This window comes from Manis javanica, chromosome 7 (assembly GCF_040802235.1).
Source record: "Manis javanica isolate MJ-LG chromosome 7, MJ_LKY, whole genome shotgun sequence".
Taxonomy (NCBI): domain Eukaryota; kingdom Metazoa; phylum Chordata; class Mammalia; order Pholidota; family Manidae; genus Manis; species Manis javanica.
This window is the reverse complement of record NC_133162.1, coordinates 22,959,222-22,978,358: the sequence shown is the minus strand read 5'-3', so window position 1 is coordinate 22,978,358 and position 19,137 is coordinate 22,959,222. Positions and strand designations below refer to the sequence as shown.

At 42.0% G+C, this 19,137-nt stretch overlaps 1 protein-coding gene across 4 annotated transcripts in view; it reads left to right on the top strand.

Moving 5' to 3' along the window:
- Positions 1-19,137, top strand: part of SORCS3 (sortilin related VPS10 domain containing receptor 3) — a 561,511-nt gene that overhangs the window by 532,514 nt on the left and 9,860 nt on the right. For 2 of the 4 annotated variants that reach the window (XM_073240462.1, XM_073240460.1), the window contains exons 21-25: positions 5,123-5,246; positions 6,601-6,713; positions 10,555-10,686; positions 12,347-12,446; positions 13,427-13,532. In XM_073240462.1, coding sequence (XP_073096563.1) covers positions 5,123-5,246; positions 6,601-6,713; positions 10,555-10,686; positions 12,347-12,446; positions 13,427-13,532 — 575 coding nt within the window. The other 2 variants (XM_073240459.1, XM_073240461.1) reach the window with 2 other exon arrangements.

The following is a 19,137-nucleotide window of genomic DNA, read 5'->3' as shown; positions in this document are numbered from 1 at the left end:
TAGCAAATAAATGTCTTTGGGTGTCTTTGCGAGGGCTCTGATTTTCGAGCCATTTGGTTCCCTTTGACTAGCATAATGACCTGCTAAAAGGAGCTGATACTAATCTTGAGCATTTATTTCTAGTTCTGCTTCATACAGTGCTCTTCATACACATTCTTTAACCACTAGACCATTACTGATGGAGGAATTACCCCATTTTACAAAGAAAACAGGCTAATGAACTTGGAATGGTTTCATCAGTGTGTGTGTGTATGTGTGTGTGGTGACTAAATGAATTAGACAGGTTCACCCAGGTGGTTGAGTTAAATCAACCTCTCACTGAGAATCGTTGACCCCTGCCTTTATAGCCAGCCCTTTTCTTGGTGCTTGTGGGACTAGAAGAGCATGAGCAGCATTGTCCTGACCTTCAAGATGACATTCCACAGAGGCAAGATGAACACCCATGCAGTGATTGGTGAGCAAGTGTGATGTGTAAGTTTATAGAAGACCACACGCATTCCTGAAGTCCAGCCATAGGCTCATATACCTCCAGACCTATCAAGGGAAATGTGTAGCTTCCTGGATCTTTTTCAAGAGTCTGTATTTTATGCTAGATGTTGTAAGGAATACAAAGCTGTGTAAATTCCATTTGTTGTCTTTAAGAACAATCTCTTTGAGAACATGAAGTTGCAGGTACTGTGAGGTAAGATAACAGGAATGGATCACTGGCCCGTCAAGCAGCCTAGGAGGTGACAGATGCACTTCCCGTCAATCATGGAGTAAGTCATATATAAAGCTGGTGCTAAGCTGTCGGCATAGAACAGAGGCAGAGAGGAGGGAAAGGGATTTGTGCAAAGGTAAGGCTTTTGACATGGCTGTGTTCTGTGTAGAATGATTCGGAAAAAGCAGAGGATTCATTTGGGCAAGAATTGGAGAAAAAAACTGAAAGATGAGGAGGATAAATGGCAGGTGGCTTTGAATGACATAAGTGGCTGAATTTTATTGTGTTATAGAACCACAGGATTAGGATGGGATGGTAGAAGATAGAACAAGATTCATGGACAGTGACACCTGAAAGTGAGTTTGCTTTTGAAGAGCTTCCGGATGAGTTTGAGTGTGTGTGTGTGCATGTGAGGGAAAAATTTTTCCCCTGTGAGTCTTCACATTAATCCTGTAGTCACATCTGTTCACACTATTTTGCTTTAGTTCTTTCTGATCTTTGTGTGTGTTTTAGATCTTTTTATAAGTTCAGTCATAGTATATCCACGATTATATAGTCTGCATTTTCTACATCATGTGATAAGCACTTTGTCCATGTTACTGTAGAATCTGCAGAAGGTCTTAAGTAAGGCAAGCATAGTGATTGCATAGTCTGTCTAATTTGAGAATGCAGTTTTTTATCAAGGTACACATTTATATTGTGAAGATTTTATAATATTCAATACTAACTTGTCTTACTGCATCTGGGAAACTGGTGTAGGCTGCATCCAAAGATATCCTTGAAGCTCCTTGTTCCATTAGTCAAGTGGAAATCTCATAACTAAATAGTCACTCAGAGCTTTGTCAATATCTTGCTGGACTCAGTGGATAACATGTGACCTGTCGCACATGAGGGATGCTCTGTGGGCAGGGATGCAGCCTACTTTCTAGGCAGGACTTGAGATATTATTTTAACAGCCCTCACTGTGGACTAGCCGTGCAGCTTGGACAAAGCACAGAGACAGAGAAGTCCATTGGCTGCCTGTTGGATTTGTAGTGGCTCTGAAAGGCCAATTTGCTGGGATTAACAGAGGTCTGACTTAATAAATGTGTTTGCTTGCCTAATAGATTTAGTAAATGAACCGTACAATACTTGATTTAATTTAGCATTGCACACTAAGATATCAGTGTCCAAACACAGAAATCAAGAATCCTGTTGAGTATTTCAGCTTTGCAAGGAAGGTGAAATCAGCCAGGATTGCATAACAGCTAATGAAAAACAAAAGCAATTTGGAAAACACGATTGGCTCCTGCCTTTGCCCCAGCACTGGTGCCTGTGGCCTGCCACTCAGGGACCATGTGTTCTCATTCAACACAGTGTGTTTGCTGTGGCGCAGAGCCCTGACTGGCTGGCAGAGAAAGGGGAGGGGGCCACAGAGACCACTGACTGCTGAAAAAGATGACTTGGAAGTGGTGAAGGCTCCCTGAAGAGACAGCTATTAAGGGAGAAAAATGCCTGGTGGTGAGAGTTGGGAAAAAATGAGAAATAGTAGAGGCAGTGAAAATGGAAGGACAATATAATACAGACATGGTCAGAGAGAGCGATCCATGAAATCTAGACAAATAAAAGCACATTGGTTATTCCTTTTATGTTTTGTTTCTTCCAACATTTCATTGTGAAAAACTTCAAACTTACTAAATTTTACATAATATTACAGTGAACATCCATACTCCCACCACCTGTGGCGTGCCATTAACATTTACTATGCTTATTTTACCATCCCTCTATATATCCGTCAATCCTGATTTTTTAATTCATTTCAAAGTAAATGTTAGACAGCTATCTTCTTTGTCCTTAATGCTTCATCTTGCAGATCATTAACTAGAATTCAGTATTTGTTTAGGCTTTTTTCTCCCATAAAGCTATAAAATGTAACAACAATGAAATGTACAAATCTGAAGTGTGCGCTTCCTGAGTTTTGACAAAGGCATGTACCTGTAACCAAATGCCCATCAAGGCGAAAAGTTTTATCATCACTCCAGAAAGTACTCTCATGCTCCTTATCAGTCAACTCCACCCACAATACACAGCATCAACCACTTTTTCCATCACAGATCAGACACTCCTCTTCTAGAACTTCATGCAAATGTTATACCACATGAATTCCTTTATGTAAGGCTGTTTTCACTTATGGCTCATCCATACTGTTGTGTATATCAGTATTTGTTCTTTTATATAGATTGTACAAATATACTATAGCTTGTTTATTGATTTTCCTATTTATGAATTCCTGGGCTGTTTCCAGTGTTTGGCTGTGATGAATAAGCTGCTATGGACATTTATTTTGTTTGTTTGTGGACATATGTTTTCTTTTCTCTTGACTAAATTCACAGGACTACAGTTACTGAATCATAAAATATAAAATGGCACAACTACTTTGGAAAACAATTATTGCAATTTCTTGTAAAACTCAGTTTTTTGCTAAGTGGGGTGCCATTTTTACACCCTACCAGAAAATATGTGAGAATTCCCGTTGCTCTGTCTCCTCAATAATATTTGATATTACAATTTGTAAGGAAACTTTAGCCATTCTGTTGGGTAAATAGAGGCATCGCATTTTCATTTCAAAGAATATGACTAAGGTAACAAAGCAGTTGAAAGTCTTTTGACAGATGAGGCCTAATAGGTTAACCAGTAGGGACTATTAAGTTTGCCTAAAGCCAGTCATCAATATTATATATTCCAATTGCTGAGTAAGCCCTCACAGCTCTTCTAACCTTAAACCTTCATTTGATAAAGATAAACCCTTCTTAAGATAAAGAACTAAGGTCCAAAATGGGGAAAAACTTTGCCCAAGGTCATTCATTAGAATAGTAACAAACAAACCCAGAGTCTCAAGTCACTGTTCTTATTGCACTAGAGTTGGCAACTGTATGGCACACATGTCGTTGCTTCCATATTAATGGCTGTGGCCAGCATTGCTGTGCTGAACTCAGCTTGATGTCAGCTTCCTTCTCAACCCATGGGAGTTGATGCGCATCACAGAACCTATTTGCACCTCATTCATTGTGTAATTCATTTTGTGTATCATTGCAGAGCCATAGGACCACTTGGACTCTGGGGTTTGCCCTTAGTAAGGGAAAGAGTGTATTTCTATCCATACTCACTTCTTTATTTCATTTAACAAACAAAGAAGAAAGTGTGTCAGAAGTTTAGGGTAATCTCTCTAATCCTACCCAACTCCAGTCATCAGCGTGGCCATAACATAGAACTATGGAATTTTAAAGTAGAAGAAGTCAAATTATTGTTTCAGAGGTCCCGTTTAAAATTCTGAGCTAGAAAGAATTCCAGTCTTGCAGCAGGGACGCTGTATGAAAGCTGCCTCTCTGAGCCTCTGCAGGGCCATGCACACACATCCAGTCAGTGTTTAGTGAAGAGCACAGGAGAATGTTAGGAGAGCCCTGGCCCCACTCACCCCCTGCAAGGGCAGCTCTGTGCATCCCCAACTGGCTCTATTTTCACTCTCTATCCTCTTGTTGTCCCTGACACTCTGAGAGGAGATGGAGTCTGCTTATCTGTGCTGTGACATCTCTTTGTTAGCGGCCTCAGAGTAGCCTCCCACTGTCATGTCTTACCTTGCAAACAAAAGAGAATTTGAGAGGGGCTCAGGTCTCCAGATGACCAGTGAATAATGACTCCTCAGTCTCAGCATCTTCATTCTCTTCTCTCCAACAAGCATGTGCTTTTATCAAGATCCTAATTCTCAGGGGGAAAAAAATGATTCTGTTTCTCCCTTTATTCTTGGGAAGCCTGTTATGATCAGAAAAATGAAACAGAAAAAAAAAAGGATTTAAAAATGATCACAGATATGTATTTACATATTTTCCAACCTATGAAAAATGTTAGAAATGTTTTGCAATGTAAAATAGACACAATAAAACAAGCCAGTGATGTGTGTCATGCATCCAATTTACGTATATGTTCTGCTTTAAGTAAGGCAGTGTGCCATGGATGGGTGATGCAGAAGTAAATAAAATGTGGTCACTTCTCTGAAAGGTCTTACAGTCCAGTGAAATAATGAATGAAAATAAGTGATACTGAACAGTGGAGGAGGAGAGAAATGATCTATTCCTTAGCCAACAGGGATAGGTTACAAAAGTTGCTTCCACTTTGCCCCAGGAGTAAGAACAGAATGGCATGCAAAATCCAATGTTCAATCTTATCTTTATCTCTCAGGATTAACATTTTACAGTTTATTTCAAGAATATTCATACTCTCCTGGTTGTAATCACAGTTTTAGGAAGCGGTGTAATTTTCCTTTCTCAAGTTCGGTAGAATCCCTCGTGGATACACAAAGGCTATGCAGATTTGTGACAGTCTGAGATTTACAGGAATGGAAGACTATCTTGCAGAGGACTAAATGGGTGTTTCTACTCCTTTTAGCCCCTCATCACCTTGGACAGCAGCATTTCCTTTACATTCCTTGCGGAGGGAACCAACACCATCACTGTCCAGGTGGCTGCTGGGAATGCCCTCATCCAGGACACTAAAGATATCGCAGTTCATGGTAAGCCCTGAAAATTGTCCTGTGAGGCTCCCTCCAGCCCAGTCAATCCCCTTGCCCCACCCTAGCAGTAATCCTTGACTGCTCTGGAAATTCCCGAAGCCATGGGAAAATTGTGTAGATCAACACAAGTGTTCTAAACCTACTTCTTACCTTGTTCCTGGATAACAACTGAGGTGAAGTGAGAAGCTGGAACAGGTAGGCACAGATAAGCATTTGCTGTTCCCTGTGAAGTAGCTACACCACATCCTGATGGGGGTCTCATTAGGCAGAGACGCACCATAATTTAAAGGGATTCCGAGCTGGAAAGAGTGTCATAGAAACATCTAGATCTGATATCCTGCTGAGCTATCTGCAACACCTGTGTAGCTTTTGCTCTTTGTGAAGTTGGAGACCAGTGATTTCAAAAGAAGATTCATGGCCCCTGACCTTGCAGAACTCACAGCTCAGTTACTGAGATGAACTACACATGACTGAGGTGTTTTCTTGATTGTTGGAGATTCTAATGTGACTGGCTACAAAGGCTTGAGAATAAGGCTGAGACTGTAAGGGCAGAGCGAGGCAGAGGGTATAGTAAATAAAGCCACTATTCTATTCTCTATCCTGGAAAACCATTCTGAATTCCTCAATTTATTTTAAATAAAATTGTCACCATCCCATCCTACCTTTCCCAGGCCCCTAAACACCAGTATTATACCTGGGGTTTTCTAGAAAGTTGTGCCAAGGTATGTGATGCTCTGACTCAGACAGTATTTCTTCAGCCTCCCTCCGGGTGAGTGCCTTTTCCTACATCTCTGCAAACTCGCCACTCAGGTGCCTGGAAGACATCTTTTAAGTAAACATTTTTATTGAAGTGTTAAGTTTAATACAGAAGAATGCCAAGGTCATGGGTGTCTAGCTTCATGCCTTACCAGATAGTGAACAGACCTGTCAAGAAACGGAACATCACCCACAGCCCACAGACAGGATTTCCGCCTCCCTTCTCACCCTCTGAGGCAGCTGCGGCAGGGTGGACAGAGGCACTGAGGGGAGGAAAAGTGGCAAGGCTCCATTCGGACCAAGGCCAGCTTGGTGGTACTTTGTCGTTGGTTCTGTGGGGTGCAGCTAAGAGTAGCATAGCATACAGCTCCTTTTTCTGGGGTTTCGTAAATCTCTTTCATTTCAGGTAATATTCTTTTACCAGGGAAAGTTTTAAGATTTTAGGAACTCCTACCTGGTGGGAGCACAAATCCTTTTCCAGTCACCAAATCTCACCTTCTTTGAAGCCAAGAAAGGCTGAAAAGCAGGCACTGTAGCCGAGGACAGGGAAGCGTGGACCCTCTCTCAGCCTCACTGGCACATTCTTCTCTCCTTGCAGAGTACTTCCAGTCCCAGCTCTTGTCATTCTCTCCTAATCTGGATTACCACAACCCCGACATTCCTGAGTGGAGGCACGATATTGGCAACGTCATCAAGCGTGCTCTGGTCAAAGTAAGTTGGCTTGATCTTTCCTTAAGCTCTGTGAATGCAGAGAACCAGATGGTGTGGTCCAGAATACATATGCGTGGATGAAATATTCTACACCTAGGTGTGGCTTATTTATCTGTAAAAAGAGAGAGAAAAGAAGAAGGGAAAGATTGAAGGAAGGATGGAGGGAGAGTGTGGGGGAGAGAGAGACAGAGATAGTCATGAAGGTTTGAGGATGAAAAGTAGAAGACACTGAATTTTTAAGAGCTTGACCCTTTTGATAAATTGGTGGATGGACCACCCATTGAGTCTATACTGATTTATTCAGTTGACTGGTTCTCTGCCAACCAAGAGGGTTTCTTAAGCCAGACATTCACTCACAAGGCTACCATTGGCCATATGTGGCAATCAGATGGCTATAGGCCAAGAAACAGAACAACGTGCTCTCATGGGAATAAAGTTATAGAGTTATAGAATTTCCTCAAAGTCAGATTGTCTTAGAGAAAGTTGAAAGGGTTTTGTTAACCTTCTGCTCATGTAGAGCCAGGCAGTAGAATGTAATGATGAGTAAAACATGGTCAATTCAAACTAAGATAAGTTTAATATATGGCCTAATTCTATGGTAGAAGCTTGGCTGGCATTTCCAAAGAGCATGGAGAAAAGTATGATTCACTCTATTCAGGGAAGTGCAGGCTTAGGACATATTTGTGATTCAGTAAATATTTATGAGCTAGTAGGATGGTCTTTGCAGGGGATACTTGAACTCTCTTTTAAAGGATAAATAGTAGGTAACAGAGACAGGATGGTGTCTTTCAGGTCGAATGAGCAGCACGTGCAAAGCCATGGGCTGTTGAAAGAGCACAGATTAATCCGAAAGTGGCAGAGAATTCAGTGCAACTGATGCACAGGTTATCAGGCAAGTGTGGCTAAAGCTGAGCTAGGATGGTTGCGTCACATTGTGGATGGTCTGAGAAGCTACAGGGAGTCTGACATGCATCCTCTAGGCACTGGGAAGGGGGAGAGTATTGTTTTCTTATCTAAACAAAAAGTGCTGATACTAGATGTATACTTCAGGCGCCCATTCTGGTGGTAAGGCAGAAGGCAGGCTGCTGAGGGAGTAAGTGCAGAGGAGGAAGAGAAATTTCACCAAAACTGCCAGTTAAAAGACTACTACAGTTATCTGGGCCAGAGACAATCCCAAAGAAGAAGGATTCAGAGGCCACTTAGGAACTGGAACTGTGGAACTGGTGACTAATACAGTGTCTGGCAAACAAGAGAGAAGGAGAAACTCTCTGACTACAGGAGTAGGTAGGAGACAGCCTTGCCATTACCAAGACGGGGACTCTGTGAGGGGAATCGTCTTGGGGTGCAGTGATGGTGTCATCTTTCATATGAGTTTGGAGCCTACAAGAAACGATTGGGTGAAGATCACCAGGGGAGGTGGAAATATGGACCTGAAGGTCAAGAAGAGGCTCCCACTAGAGGCGAGGATGTGGGGGCTCAGGCTGTGGAGGTCAGCAGGCCCCCCAGAGGGCAGGGGTAGGGCAGACATGAATGCTGGCGCTGCCCAGCGCGGAAGAAAGATCCAGGGCAGGGCGTGGGCAGGAGTTCACGGAAGGAATAAGGAGAAAAGAATGCTAAAGAGCCTTCCTGCGGGAAACTGGTAAGAGGCTCTTCATCCTAAACTTTTCACAAAAAGGTCGTTTATAGAAAGGCATGAAGTGAGGCTGTTCCCATAGGCCTTTGTGAAATATCCAGAATTGTTTCATGTTATATGATTGTATGTATTAAAAACATACTAGCTTTCTACTAAATGACTTGGTAGTTGTAATAATACTAATAAATAATAATAATCACCCATATCGGTTGATGGCTGGGCCTTAAATCTCACTAAGACCTATCACTCGTATGTTCCTGTGGGTGGAACTAAGGGAATCTACACACAGAGCTCCTCTGGGATCTCTCCAAGGTCCCCACCGGGCTGACCCTCCCTGCGGCCACTGTTCCCTGGGGCAAAGGGGCACCCTAGCCATGGTGCTTCTAGGCTCACCCCGCTCACTCCACTGGGTGATTCTCTGCCGTTTGCTCCTCAGTCTGGTCTCTGGAGACCTGCTCCCCGTGACTGGGTAGGATAAAGCCATCTCTCCCCATGGACTTGGGCACCGAGACCTCTGCTCCTGGGGGGGGCGTGCCTCCCCGCTGGGACCATGGCATCCAGCTGGGTCGCCTTGGGCTCAGGGGGATCCTCCCCACTTGGTGGGGTTTTCAGGCTTTTGACTTCTGCTGGTTTTCTGCAAGTGGGAACTCATCACTTTTCTGTATCACATCTGTGAGAGCTAACTCCAGTCTGTAAGCACAGTTCCAAACAGGAATCAGAGCTGAGCAAATGGGGAACAACCCTGCTACTTTCATTCAATCCAGCAACTACTTATTGAGCCTCTAACTCTGTGTTAGGCATTTTTCTAAACAGCAAGGTAGCCACAAAGACCCCTGGGAACATGAGGGCAAATGTACAAAAAGAACCTATTGGAGGTAAGATTATACTGGCCAGATATACTGATATGTCACAGTGGGCATGAACTATGTCCCTGAAATATTTTGGCCATGGCAATCTAGAAGTGCTTGGGGTGAAAGATTGGCATTGAGGAGGTCACTGTAGGTAGAGATAGTCAGGAATATTTCATGGAGGAGGTGGGTATTTCTGCCAAATTAAAAAAACTGTCATATTTGTATTGGCAGAAGAGGTGTTCTGGAAAAAAGACCTTTCGGAGACACATAGGAAAGAATAAACACACTCGTTATGGGGTGGGGTCTCAGAGTTGTGTTTTCTCCAGAAATTTGCCTTCATCCAGAAACTTACTTTTCACTTTTTATTAAAAATCTTCATAATCCTTTTACTAAACCCTCAGAAAAATTCATTCACAATCTCAGCATCTTAACACACAACTTTTAGTGTTTTGTTTTGCTTTTTTACTCCTCTACATTTTAATTTTTATAGCATTGTAACTGAAGCAATGTAAAGAAATAGATCAGGACATAGCTATCATAAAGGTTTTTCCATGTTGGTGCACTGTACTAATTATCATCCAAATGGTAGAATAACATTCTGTCAGGTATTATGCCACTGTCCATTTTTTTTGAATATTTGAGTTTTTCCCATTTATTTGCTATTACAAATAATGTGTATTTCTTCCTGCATATGCTTTTCTTATATTTTGGATCATTTCTTTAGGACAGACACTCCAAGTTATAGTTACTGAATGAAGGGTCTGAATATGTTTATGGTTTTCAAGTAAGTCTTTTGAGAAACAAATTGGCAATATTTATCAATTTTTAAGGAAGACAGCAACAAATGAGGGAACCTTTTAATTGAAGCCTCACCAATATTAGTCATTCTAACTTAATAAAAAATGCTGCTTTAGCAAGTGAAAACAAGTGCTGCTTGGCTATTTCTTTATTTGCATTTTCCCATGTTTGACTATAATTTCTTATTCCTCATTTGCAGCCAGTCTGTTCATATTTTAACTAGAAGTTCTAGTCCTCTAAATGCAGAAAAATGGAAAATATGGGAGGAACTTTTGCAAATGTTCCCAGCAAATATTTTGAAAAGCATTCAGGATAGTATTTCAGTTTCAGTAGAAATGTATATAACAGCAGAGAAGGTACTGAAACTAGTAATTCTTTACCTAGCAGTTCTAAAGGAAAGCAGAAAGAAAGCCTGGATGTATATTGGAACCTATGCTAGAAATGCTGTATTTAAAAAATGTCTGTAAGCCTCATTCCTGGGCATATTCTGCTCTTTGTTATTGACTTGGGAAGACTGGCTCCTCTAGGACCTCACTCCTTGGTCTAAACATCCTTGCAGGTAACCAATGTCCCGGAAGACCAGATCCTAGTTGCTGTGTTCCCTGGCCTCCCTACTTCGGCAGAGCTCTTCATCTTGCCCCCCAGGAACTTGACAGAGAGGAGGAAAGGCAATGAAGGAGACCTGGAACAAGTAGGTGAAGGAAAACTTGCCTGGGAAACTTGGCTGCACCTCCCATTCTACGAAGACGTAAAGTTGTTTACAGCTAAAAAGGGAGACAAGCCCTCTTCCATTGGCCCATCAGCTTGCCTAGCACCCAGGGCTTTGAGGAACATTCTGTCTTATGCAGAATAAAAACAAATGCACATAGATTGGGACATTCAGCCACACAGGAAGGAAACACTTTCTTTCATTGGAATCTTTCATTCCAACAGTTGACATGCCTGCAACTTGGCTCCTGTCTCCCGCCCAGTACCTGGTTCTGGGGGAGAGAAAGAGAGGAATTTGAGTTCCCCCACTTCTGGGAAAATGTGCTTCTTGTCTTTAAAGATCGTGGTCAATCTAAGTTCTGCTTCTAGGGAGAAAATGAATTGCTTTTAAATATACTTCTTTGTAGAGAGAAATGGATTGCCTCATCTTGCTTTGACTAAGGGAGCAGCATTTTCTAAAGGGGTTGTGATTTACTGTCTTTATCAATTGGACAGATCGTTCCTGTGGTTGGCACTCTACCCTGGAGGTAAAGGAGAGGACAAGCCCCTCTCCCTCCCTGCTCCTGCTGGGGTCCCACTGGCCGTGCTCTGCTTCACCTTCCCCTGCTAGGTCAGGAGAAGTGTGAATGACGCTGATAAAATGGGCATGAATGAGTTAAACACATTCACTCCCGTATGAGGCAAGCATCATACAGGCATCTTCTGTGTCCCTCTGCTACTCACCTGGCTATCCCCCATCCCCCCGTCCATCCACAGTCCTCCTCAAACAGCAGAGATGCTGTGAAAATCAGTTTCTCTGGAAAATGGAGCTGATCCTTGCATTGCAGGGTTGCATATTGAAGTTGGCCAGAAATAAATCCAGCTTCTCAATTCATACATCACTTTTACAAGACCTGTTTATTCTGAAATAGCATGTGTGAACTATATTTGGAAGCTACAATATCCATCCATTTAGATAAATAGGTAATTACGGTGATGAAAAGCAGCTGTGATATTAAGGCGCATACAGCAAGATAAGAGTTAGAGACAACAGCCCAGGTCGGCCCCAGCTTTCATGTGGGAATTACAGAGTGATTCAATCGATACGTGTTCTGAGACTTGCTGAGGAAAAGTAAAGAGGAAAAATTATCCCATAAAAGGGAGGAAGCCACTGCTTTGATGTCTGCCTCGCATTGTCTCTAAGAGAAAAAAGCAGAATGAGAAGGGGATGCGTGGCTGCTTTCATCCTGGCAGGGGCCTCTCTGTGCTGTGTGTGTGTCTCCACCGGATCAACGAGCTAATGACAGGTTGATTTTCCTTCGTTGGAAACCACAAGGGGCCTTTCTACAGTCAGTTATAAAGGCATCCATGGAAAAGCACTGAACTAAGATTTGAATGAAACATGTATGTCTGTTACCAACTTTACTTCACTTGGTAACTTTGGACGCACCTTTTTCTGTCTCACTCTCTTCAGTTTAAGCAAGTAATACCACCTACTTCTTTGGGTTCAAAGGGCTGTGAGAACCAAACTGATAAAAATGTTCCAATATCCTGTCCTCTGATTGAACATAGTCACATTTAGCTTATTGGCCCTGCTTTTTTACTGTCCGTGAGGGAGCATTGTCACATGTCATGTCTCCCCATGCAGCCTCTCTTTTTTTCAGATTGTAGAGATCCTATTTAATGCTCTAAACCAAAACTTGGTCCAGTTTGAGTTGAAGCCGGGGGTTCACGTCATCGTGTATGTCACTCAGCTGACACTAGGTGAGTGCCCGTTGGGATTCAGGGGCAAATGGGTACGGTGATCCTGGAGAGAAAAGGGAGGAGATAATTACCAAACACTTATCCATAAATGCCTGAAATGGCTTTGTGGCAGGGCTCTTTTGTGTAGTAATGGTTAAGGAAGATTGATTACATCTTTCTCGAGGCTTCCTGTTGAGGTGGCAAAAAGACTTAATTAAACGTAGCTTTGCTATTAAATCCCTGGACAATCTTGGGGAAACCTACAATTTCTTTGGGCCTTTATTTTTTCTTATCTTTTATTTTTATCTGCAACAGTTGAAATGAACAATTATGTAGTCCTCAAGCTCTCTTAATTTCTGTGATTCTCAGATTCCATGAATCTTGATTGGAAGACTAGACCAGATCATTTAAAACATTCCCTTCAGTTTATAATGTGTAAGTCTAAGTTGAAACAGGGATCGGCTGTAGTTGGTTGATTTGTAAAAGGAATTTTAAAATGGCTTGTCCCAATGGCACCCACTACTGACTCTCTGGGAGAACCTATTTGCTAAATCTGTCTTATGAATGTAAGACTTTCTAGATGTGGAGGCTCCAAATGTGCCCTTCCAGCAGTGTTTTATCAGAACAGTGTAGAGGAAGAGAATGAAGCACTGCATCAGTATTTAATCCAAAATTCCCAGTGGGCCACCTTTAATCATGTTGACAGGCCCTCAGGCTGTCTAGGAGAAAGACATCCAAACCCCTCTACTCCCCTTAGCAGGACACAATTGCTCAGTTCACACCAAGAACAGCAAGTTTCCCCAGGCAGAATAGAAGAGTTTACTTTTCCTTAAGAAGCTGCAATTGAAGTTGCCATGTTTATCATAGAAGCCAAGCTTCCCAGGCCCAGATCCATGAAGGGCAGCTGGGGACCGGGTGTAAGGCTGGAGACCTCTTTCCTCCAGTGGGAACCCCCTCCAGCTAATAGCCTCCACGTGAGCGTGTCTGTTCTTTCCTCCTAGCCCCCCTGGTGGACTCCAGCACTGGGCACAGCAGCTCAGCCATGCTTATGCTCTTGTCCGTGGTATTTGTTGGCCTGGCTGTGTTTTTGATCTACAAGTTTAAAAGGTATGTGCTGCTACTATTCGGTTTTGATATCAGGGCTACGTTTTTAAGAACTGATTCTCCCTATAACCAACATTCCTGAACTCATTTCAAATATGTGAAGTTCATTCTCCTTGAAGTCCTGTTTGTCACTGGGAAAAGCAAGAATGGCTGAGAGTGAGGGAGTGAATGTTTCTAAGAATCTGGACTCTACCCAGTTTATAGGTATACTGAGTTAGGAAAATTGAGGGATTGCCTATGAAATCAATTTATTCTCTTCAAGAGAAGTATAAGGGGTTCTCAAATGTCACCTAAATTTCTAAAGTTAGGTCTCAAATATTCATATCTTTGTCTACAACTTAACACCCATTCAGAGTGGTGTTACCAGACATTGTCTTAGTTTGTGTTGTGGCTGTCTAGCATCTCTGTTTAAATTTGCATAGTAAAAATTTCAACCTTTATTTACCTCCCTCTCTGTCCTGTTTCTAAAGGGTGATTGATCTGGCAAGGCAAACACCGTAATGTTCAGATTATTTTTGAAGACCACAGGAGGGGTGATGTAACAAGATACTCACTAAAAACATGAAATCAACAACTCTCTACCATTACCTGAATCACGTAATACTTCCACTGGTTACTGGCTAAGGAGTATGAACTCTGAAATCAGACAGACCCAAGTTTAACTTTTCAGTATTTGTAACCCTGGGCAATTGAATGCACTTCTCTAAACCTTCGTTTTCTCATTTGTAAAATGGGGAAAACAGTAATATTTTAAAGGCTTGCTAGATGATTTAAATGTAGTAGTATCTATGCCATCAGGCATACTAACTAGTCAACAGTGCTAAGCTATTATAATAATAAAGAACATGTTTTCCAAAGGTGCTTTCTGTGTCACAAACTAGCACATAGTAGGCTCACAAAAAATCATATCAGTGGCATAGAAATGTGTTTTATAGGAGAACTGGATAAAGTAAAAATATCATTAATTATTGTCAGATGAGTTTTGAAAGCAAACCTCAGTCCTGGCAGTCTTTCTAGACACTGGAGGTAATGCATTTAGATTTTGGAAGATATTAGTGGTAAAGGTGCTTCACTCTACTTCCCCTCACTTCCCACCTACCCTCTTTAGCTCCCCTCTAGTGGATATCTCCGGCCTAAAAACACCAGTTTTACTCAAAATGCATTCCAGCATTAGCCAAAATATCAGGAATCCTTCAACACCCTCCAGCGGAAAGAGAGAGTGAGGTTCACCTTTCTGTTCGATTTAGAGACAAGTATGGGAGTTCACATTTCCTTGGATCAAGATATATCAACCCACCTGTCCATGTTCCATTGGAAGAGGGGAAAACACCTATCACAATCAGAGAGCAAAGATTCAATATAGAACATCCTGGCCAAAGCAAAGCCCATTTGTGGATGTACACAAGTGACACGTAAAGTGCCCTTTCATTCCTACATTGGATCTGATTGTGGGGAAGCCTGGTGGTTGCCGGGCTCTGTGAAACTAAACCAGATTGATCACCTTCTGGCTCCGAGAACTCCATCATTGCTGAGGACTAAGGGCCAATAGAAGTTCTGCAGAAATGTTTTTGTGTCAGCTGTCTCCAAATTAAGGCAAGACTTATCCTGTTACTTAGATTTCTGTTCTCTTCTAATTTCTGCTAAACTCCCTAGAAGGTCAACTTATTAATGCAGGCATCTCTAAATGTGTACCCTTTAATACTTGAATTTATGCCAGGTAATGCTATCTCTGAATTATTCTACCTCTGTAGTCCCCAAATATCAGCCAATCCCGTCTGAGTCCATGGCAGTGAACTATGTAGCTATAAGGCTACAGGAAAGAAACACTATTCAAACTGGATAAACAGAAGTCAGTAAGCATAACCAATCAACAGTTAACTTTTCTGTTCTAGCCACCTTAGGAGTTTAGAAGTTTTCCCCCAATGCTCAAGCCTTTTGCTTAAGGTCCTGTTGGATCTCTCTTATTTCTTCTGTCTCCTGTCCTTTCTCATCACCTGGAAATCCCTCAATGGCTGTATGGAGGGCGCCTGGCTTGCTGACAAGGGAAGGTCAGGTTTTCATCCCTGCTTCTCAGACTCTCCTTTACCTCTTTTGTTACTGTCTATAGAACTTCCTGCAATGATGAAAAGACTCCATAATCTTTGCTCTCCAGTGCATGAGCCACCAATATGACTGAGGAAGTGAATTATTAGACTTTATTTAACTCTAGTTAATTTAAATTTAAACAGTTACACCTAGCTAGTGAACACTTGGACAGCTCAGGGTAGGGGCTGTTCCCAGATCACTGGCCATGCTGAGTTTTCAGACAGAAAGCTTTCTGTAATTACCAACATTAACTCATTAAACCATTCATTCATTCAACAAACACTTATTGAGTGCCTGCTGTGTACCAGGCACTGAAAGCAATCTCTCTGTCCCAAGTGGTCACTTAACAAGGGAAAAAGAATAGCATTGCCGTGAATTCCAAGTTTCCTCTAAGTACGCATCCTCCTGTCTCACATTTGATCTCATACTTGGATACTGACTGCTGTTTTTGATATTTTAGGCAATATAAATAAAAATAATTATGAGATGGCTTTTATTTTCTGAAAATTCTAACAAGACCTTCTTTCTGTACCATAGATCCATTTTTTTTCTGGTAAGGCAAGAAAACTTTTGAGCTCTTATATATTTCTTCCAATCTCTTTTTCAGTAGGGCTTTCATCCTAATCTGAAGCCTACTTTGCTTTCTCTAAACTGCCTCCCACTGGTTTCTAACACGTATTGTAGATGGAGGAAACAAGAAACTGAAGTTTTTATTGGTCACTTGGGTTGATCCACCCTATTTCCCTTATTAAAACCAATGAATGTGTGGCCCTAGACATGCCCCTAAGTCTCTTTATTTCCCAACTTTCTATGCAAGAGTGGGGTTTAGTCTTGACTTACATGCTCAATATGTCTTACGGTGGATATATTAAGAAATGGAAAGCAATCTGATGATTTTTTAAATGATGCAAATTGTGACATAAAATGCTCTCCCTTCCAACCGTCTGTTAAAAACATTGAAAAAAGTTGCTTGTGTTTTGAAATTGAAATAAAGTGAATAGTCTTTGTAAGGGCAAATTTATCCAAATCCCCACAAGTATGAGGAAAGTAGGAAAGGGGAGGCAGTCGATTCTGGCTGGTCCTGAAGTACATAGACTTGTGTGATCAGAAATGGTTCTACTGCCCCCAGCACCCAATAAATATTATAGTTGATCCCAGTGTTTATAAGTAATATGTACTTTGATGATTAGAAGAAATCAAAGTCATTAGGCTGCATTTCTATTTAGGTAAGAAGAAAGTAAGGGCCACCATGAATATTCAGTTATACACATTTAAAGAGCCTGCAATTTGCTGCTTCACATAGAATCTCTTCATTTAAGTTCTTGTAAATTATATTAAGGTAGACCAGTAGAAGTCATGGGAACACCTCCTTAATGTATGGGAAGTAACCACTGAAGACATGAAAATGGAAGGTAAAAAAAAGGTAGAAACTACCCAGGTTTTAAATCTGTGTTTGGATCTTTCCTGCTGAATTATCTATAGGAAAACCTTATGAAATGCTCCCACGTTCTATCTTATTGGGGTTAGTTAGAGTGGGGAAGGGAATGTAGAGGCTTGAAAATACCACTGGGAGGTATTAGGGCAACAGGGTGATGCTCCTTTAGAAATGCACGGAATGTTCTGGGTTGGGGTGGGTATTAGATGTCTCAAGTCTTAATAACATCTGTGCCAGGAATCAGCTCCATAAAGTCTCTAGACTTCAGTCCAATCTCATCATATAATGAGGTGAGAGACGTCTCCTCTAATTTAATATTCCAAGATAAAAATGTGGCCGTTTTGTTTGAGAAGATGCTATATGAAAGTAGAAAAAGCACAAGCTTTGAGGTTATTTATTCATCCATTCAACAAATCCTTACTGAATGTAAACTATGTGCCAAGCACTGCGCTAAGTTAAGAGAACAGCAGTAAAGATTGAAAACAGACCTCGCATACATGGGGCTTTTAGTCTAGTGGGAGAGAAAGAAAACAAGTCAACAGACATTACCTATTCCATCACCCTAAACCAACACTCTGTTCATTTCTTTCATAGACATTGTCCCATGACTGTGTATTTATAACAGGAAAGGTTGGGTAGTCAGGAAAGGCCTCTCGAGAATGAGTTCTATAGGTCAAGAAGGACATGAGAAGAGAAAGAAGAAGTATGTTTCAGATGGAGGGAAGAGTTGGTTCATAGTCCCCGAACTGGGGACAAGTTTGATGTATTAGAGTTTTGCAACTTAAAGTTTGGGTCTTAGACCAGCAGCAGTATTACCTGGGAGCTTGGCAGAAATGCAGTATTTCAGCCCAACCTGTCCAGACTGACAGCGTCATGAGTGCATTTTAACAGGAACTTGGGTGATGCACCTGCACTCAAAAGTTTGAAGGTCTGCGATAAAGAGAGCAAGGGAAATCACAGAAGCTAGAACACTGTGGGTGAGGAGTAATAGAGATGGGTCAGGAGCTGAATCCCTGAGACTATTTGAATCTGAACCTGCCCACTCCTCCAAACTCCAGTCTTCCTGCCTTATTTCCAAACCTACTACCTTTGTGTCTTTGAAGGAAGTTACTTAGCTTCTCTTAGTCCTTGCCGTAATCCTCTCCACAATCCTAAAGGCAGTGATTATTATTCCTGTTAACAGATGAGGAAACTGATTATCAAAGTATTGAAGATACTTGGCCCATGGGTGGTGTTCTGAAAAGAGTGGCAATGGCTATACGTCTTTTAATTCTTGGGATTTCATTAAAGAGCCCAATGCGAATGGATTAAATTGATGTAACCTTAGAAAAAGATGTCATTTCACTCCGATGCAATTGTATGGGCTTGAAGTCCAGCTCCTTTAAAAACTTAGTAATGGGTAAATGTTTGAAGAGGTGTGGTGCATACCTACCTGACCAACAGCATTGTCCTTCTGTCTACACCTGCTTGCTTTTCATCCCAGAAGAAGGCACATTCCTCGGGCGGCTCTGTGGTTTACATCTCCCTTGGGCATCTGGATTTCTGGCCTTGTCTTCCTTGGCCTCATGGACACAGTGTCTGCCTGACCAGTGCCCTTCCCTGACATTGGCCTGTAAATAGCTTCTTCCTCCCCATTATCACCCAGAATTTCCAACTGTCCATGGTTGGCCAGCCCTGTGATCATAATCTGATTTTGCTCCTGCTCCATGTAGGAAAATCCCTTGGATTAACATCTATGCTCAAGTCCAACACGACAAGGAGCAGGAGATGATTGGGTCAGTGAGCCAAAGTGAAAATGCCCCCAAAATCACACTCAGTGACTTCACCGAGCCTGAGGAACTGCTGGACAAAGAGCTGGACACCCGGGTCATAGGTACGTGTGCCGGTGCCACCAAGCCCCCGTGTCCTCTGTCCGCCAAACGCGAGGTCAGCCAGCCCACTTGGGCCTGGCCTTCAGAGAAAACTAGACAGGAGGGTGGGGAAAAACAGGGACATGATCACATTTTAAAATTTGCCCATCACCTCCAGCCACATGAAATTGGTGGAAAATTTCCCTTGAATTAGATCAAGATTGAAAGTGCTGGAGTC